Source organism: Humulus lupulus, chromosome 8 (genome assembly GCF_963169125.1).
Source record: "Humulus lupulus chromosome 8, drHumLupu1.1, whole genome shotgun sequence".
NCBI lineage: Eukaryota > Viridiplantae > Streptophyta > Magnoliopsida > Rosales > Cannabaceae > Humulus > Humulus lupulus.
In genome coordinates, this window is record NC_084800.1 from 178,214,548 (window position 1) to 178,220,516 (window position 5,969).

A 5,969-nucleotide genomic window follows, 5' to 3' on the forward strand; every position below is an offset into this window, starting at 1 on the left:
TCTCATTATCATATTTAACAAAGATAATTATAAATTATATAGTAAAAACTAAAAATATTATATTATTTTTACATACTAAGGCCAATTGCAATCACACGGGATTACGGCAATATATGCCGTGGAGAGCACAAATCCAGCTCCAACCCAACTCCAAAAATATCCGCATTTATCCGTTTATGAACAGTGCCACGGCATATATGTTGTGCACTGTTCACACGGCATATATATATTTTTTTATTAAGATAAATATATTTATATCTTATATATATATATATATTTATATATATAAACATATGAGTATTATTTGGGTTTATATTTTATGTTGGGTTTTTTAAATTATAATTACACATATAATTTAATTTTTTAAATAAAATTTCAAATATTTCATAATTAATTTTTTATATAATTTATTTTAATTTAATTAATATTTCAAGGGTGTGTTATGTTTTAGGGTTAATTGAATATATTTTATTTTAGTAGTGTAATATTTAAATAGGAAAATGTAATGTGTTATTATAATTTTTAAATTTTAATATTTATGAAATAAGTTTCATGTAATTAATAATGGCATTTTTACTTAATTGATTAATTAAATAAATAAACGATAAAATAATAAAATAATAAAAAGAATATTCTATTTTATTAAAAAATAATATAATAATAAATAATATTTTTTTTTGTGTAATTTTTGGTGTTGCGATTAGAATGGAAAAAAAAAATAGTGTTAAGATTCTTTAGTTTTAGTGTTGGTGCAACACCATAATAGGGTAATGGGTTGGAGATGCTCTAATTACACCAATTCTCAAGAGTACATGAGAATTAGAGAATACTTGATACCCTTCAATTACATCAAATCACACTATTAAACAAACATCTAATCTGGTAACAACACTTATTATTTCCAATTGCACACTTTAATGCATTGTTGATGAATTAGAAAATAAAGCTGGACTCGTACAATAACCAGCAATATTCGTATTTCGGAAGCCAATTTTGATTCTAATTTGAATGTTGGCTTAACTGAATATGCTTCAATCTCATTTTAGTCGCATTAAACTTGTTAATAGTTCCAAAAACTCATAGTAATTGCTAATATTTAAAACCAATTACTCAATGCTGAAACACGTACAGGAGAAAACAATTAATTTAACATCTACATTTAATATATAAATATATATAATATATATTTATATATAATATAGGAGGAAAAAGGAATGCATTCTCACTCATGCATATTTCATAATAGATGGACAAGCAAAGAGAGTTTGCTTCTTAATTCCAAAAACACATGACCAGAAGACGTCTTTCTAACCTACTAACTAACTAAGCAGAAAATGAGAAATTTCGGTTACTGTTCTTTCCAAATTCGACCAGTCACCCTAAGCTTCAACTCCTTCCGGTCTCCCCCAGAAAAAGAGAGAGCCATATTTCGTTGGATAATCAGACCATCAAAACTGTCACGAACTTTTCGGTGGCTGTCCCTAATGCTTCTCGGAATCCCCTGCCATACCATCTTCCTCCCATGTCCACCCACTTCAAGACTGTAGTTATAACTCTTCGCCTCGACATCATCACCCATAAATCGCAGGAACGCTATGTAGACGGGAGCCGTGCCGAGCTGGAAAGCTTCAAAATGCAGACAGAAATACTGCCCAAAACAGCTGAAGACCTGAAAGCAGAAAGAAAAAAAAAAAGAAGCTTAACATTTGTTTTATGCCTCAATCGACTCAAGAACATAACTTTACCTTCATAAAGGCAGCACAATATTTTAGCTTCCAAAACTATGACATGTCACTTGTGTAATTTCATTAAACATGATTAATTACATCATTAGGAAAAAAACAGCTGGAAAGTTCACAGAAAAAGAAAAATTATCGAGTTTCCTTTCTTAGCTTTTCTCAAAGGGCCCCCAATCCTAATCCTAGTAGTTTTTTCCCATTTAAATTGTAATATAGTATCAAGAACAAGTTCGAGACGCTCCCCACTCTTCACCTCGATTTGAGATATTTCCAATGTATGTTGATTCGTGTTAGATCCTATGATCTATTTCGAATGGCGTATATACTCACAAATTTTCCGATCAGCCTTGTGATGTGTTATATTCACACAAATTTGCTGAGTCGGCCTTGTAGTATTCTACCAAATATTCATGTTCGGTCTTTTTGTATCTAAGGTCGTTCATAATGTCTATACTTTCACTTTCAACCCTAAACTGGTTTTAAGATAGAATCCCAATTCTAGTCTTAGTAGTCTTTCCCCTCAAATTGTAATAAGAAGGTGTAGGGCCAATTTCACAAGTGTAATCAAGATGAGAATGGAAAGAAGAGAAATACCGTTAACATCCAGGTGGCATTTTCAACCTCCTGCGGATTTGATTTGACATAGCGATGATTAAAAGTGCAACCATTATGCATATCAACTTTGTGATCATCTTTTAAGTGGGCAACAAGAGAAGGGATATCACCAACGATAGTGCATTCTGATCCAGCATATGGACAGTTGTACGGTCTATAGATGCATTGAGACTCATGCTTCAGCTTGCTGTAATAAGGGTATATACCGATGCAACCATAATTCTGATATTTACATGGAAGCTCAAGAGATGCAGCAACTTTCTCTAAAGCAAGACATCTAATGTTCCCAAGTTCATGCCTGCAGGTGGGGCACCGGTTATGAACCCTTGGCTTGCAACCAGAACATAATGTGTGACCATTTGAACACTGCACCACCGAAAAACAACCATGAGCAAAACTTGCAAGGAAGTTTCCTACAAGCATTAGTTAATATGATTAAAATTATATACAAGGAATAGAACTCCGGAAAAATATATAAATCTGCCAAACGCAAAGTTCCCACAAGCATAATTAAAAAAAAATAATTACATAACGAGTAGAAATAGTATCTAACAACGAATCACAAGTAATAATTATATTTAATATGATTTCATACATGCTCATACATGCAAACAGCATGGACACATGCAAATAACCCATTCAAATAACTTCATGACTGACAGGATGGATAGGATAAAGAACTTCATAAATTCAAAAAATTTGCTTAACATGATCTAGGATCTTCTATAAAACCAGACCTGATGAATAGGAGGGTACATGGCATTCAAGCAAACAGGGCACTCCAGAAGATCACGGACACTGCTTGTAACTGCTACATTAGGTTTCACTATATTTTGAGGAGAATCATTCAGAATTTCACCAACATCCAGCATATCATCACTTTGAGGGGGGTCAATAACCTCAGATTTTGTTCGCATGTCTTCAAAAAATGGATTCACAGATGCCATGATGCAAAGGGGAGCTGCCTCAATCTTTTCACTGTAAACTAATTATAATATAATAAACATAAGCTTCATTGTAAAATACAACTAATACCAAAATTCAAAACTCGGAGTACTTTTGCACAAAGACAAATAGATCAAGAAATGTGCAGTGTATCTGTTTCAATACATAAATAAAGCAAGAAAAAGATGCACAATATGGCAAAGCAGATTAATATGAACTTCATTTGATGGCACATAGCATATGTTACAAGTACATGACCACTTTATACTTTTCTGTCCTTTCATTGGGAGATCACACTTTTTTAAAAAAAAGTTGGGAGATCCCACATTTGATTAGGGGTAAATGGCAATGTGGGATAAAAGAACTTAAGTTTATGTAGAAAACATAACTTTTAATTAGGTGGAAGGAGACCAAAGTTGCAAATAATATATAAATAAAACAAGCAAGAGAAGAGGTGAAAAGAAGAATAAGGCAGCTCCAACCAAAACAGCATATATAAATGTAGTGCTGAAAAGGCAACAAAAGCAAATCCAACTTATCTGCATTTCTCCACTGTTATACTGTCAAGCTATAGTTCTCCACCAAACATGGAGGAGTTATGTAATAACGGCAAAAAAAAATTCTTTACTTTTTTGTTATTCATATTAATATTTAATAATAAATATATATGTATATTATTTCATATGAGATAAAATAATAAAATAATATAGAATATATCTTTTAGTGTAAATTTTAGTATTGTGGTAGTAATAGAAAAAAAAAATATAGTACTAAAATTACATGGAGGTTCAACAACAAAATGCATTTTAGGGTTGGAGTTGGCCTCCACTTTGACGTATTGAAATGATATCAGATTGTATTGATTAATCGAAAAAAACAATGTGACCAAAAAAAACAGTTAGAAGATTAGAGATAGTCGCATGAGACACACGACCAAACAAATATACACAAAAGAAAAACGTAAGTTACAAAATTATTTGAATATAAAACTAGTGTTTTTAAAAACAACTTTAATAAATTTTTTTATTTATATTTACAAAATGACTTTCAAGGTCGCTCATAATCTTACACTGAGAGACTATAAACGACCTTTATGGTCGAGCGAGACGATCATATTTTACTCAGAGAGACTAAGAAGGTCCCTTGTTTGATAAAATTATTTTGCTAATTTATACTTCTCTACACAAACATCCATCATAATAAGTTCGAATAACCTTAAAAAAGAATTATGACAAGACAAACAACAAAGCTTTTATTTTTCTTTATCTCTTTTTGACTGGAGCCTCCTTTCCATTAAAGAAAAAACCAAGAAGTTATAATTCAGATGACCCTACCAAAAATTTCAAATTCCCAAATCATACTCCAAATATTCTCAATCAAACTTCAAATCATTATTCAAAGTGAGAAAAAGATTTTCTTACAAAACAAATACCATGACAAACACAAAATATACTTTTTGGATATTCTTCTCAAAATAAAAAAACCTGCCCAAGTTACAAATTTCACTTCAATACTCTGCTCAAAATTACACTCGAACCACAGTCACACTTCGACCAGATATCATTCTAAACAATAACCCATTCAACTTAAAATCCAAATTTGTTGACTTGTAGACGAGTCAACGTGAATGCAAGTCCATAACTTACCATATATTTTATGTATTCCTTTCTTAGAATGAACTAATGTATAAATACATATAGAAATCTTCAGAATCAAAATAGTTGATCCCATTAGAGAGAGAGAAACCCACCACAAATTATATCCAATAACCTTATTCATGAGATACTGCTTAAGACAAACCCTAAAACACTCGCATTGGAATTCAAAGCCATTTATGCAGAACTGGATCTTGAAAATGAGATTTGATGGTAACAGAATGAGAGAATGAGTACCTTAACACGACATGGATGAATAATAAAAAACACTCCACCAAACGAAACGAAGAAGAAGAGTAATGTAGAAATGAAGTGAATACGAATGGTTGAGAGGAATAAATAAATGGGAAAAGGAGGAGATTTTCAAATTAAAGCCGTTGAGTTGAGTAGGAGGAGGAGGAGCGTAGGATATCATATAGGACTCTGACTGAGGAGAGAGAAATTTCTCGAGAAAATACAAAAAGGACAGAAAATTTGTTCAAATAAGTGGGCCCCACTCCCCACTTCCCTCTATCTGTCTGAAATTATTTATTATTATTAAAAAAAATCTCTCTTTGTTTTTCTCAGTTTCCAAATTACTTTTAGAAATATATTAAGAAAATAAAATAAGGCCACCGGAAGCCACAGTTTCCGCGGTTTGTTGTCCTTGAGACGACACCATAATGTTCGAATTTTGGGCAAACTTTTATTTATTATTATTTTTATATATATAAAAAGATAACTAATTTTTATTAACTGTAATAAAATAAGGGGAAAACTGCTTTATTTAAATAAAACAATTGAGTAAAATTAACTTTACACTGTTTAGTAGCCCTACCGTGTAATAATTACCCAACCAAAATATAGCTCAAAACTATTTAGAGCTCCATTAATAATAGATGTTATATATTATTTAAATATTATATTTTTAAATATATTTTATTAATTAAAATAAAATAAAATAATTAAAAAATAAAAATAAATAAATATATTAACTAAATAAAAGAAAAAAAATTTGTAAAGAAAAATAATAATA

General features: G+C 30.8%; 1 protein-coding gene across 2 annotated transcripts; it reads right to left on the reverse strand.

Annotated features, from left to right (window-relative positions):
* Positions 1-1,208: 1,208 nt before the first annotated feature.
* On the reverse strand, positions 1,209-5,350 carry LOC133798710 (E3 ubiquitin-protein ligase DIS1-like). Of its 2 annotated transcripts, none has more exons than XM_062237156.1 (4): positions 5,192-5,350; positions 3,092-3,332; positions 2,334-2,720; positions 1,209-1,669 (listed from the first exon to the last, which is right to left on the reverse strand). In XM_062237156.1, exons 2-4 carry the CDS (start codon positions 3,299-3,301, stop codon positions 1,349-1,351), a joined length of 918 nt encoding a protein of 305 aa, XP_062093140.1. In that variant the 5' UTR covers positions 3,302-3,332; positions 5,192-5,350; the 3' UTR covers positions 1,209-1,348. The 2 variants fall into 2 exon arrangements, with proteins under 2 accessions (XP_062093140.1, XP_062093139.1); XM_062237155.1 differs by having other exon boundaries at positions 3,092-3,339.
* Between the last annotated feature and the right edge of the window lie 619 nt (positions 5,351-5,969).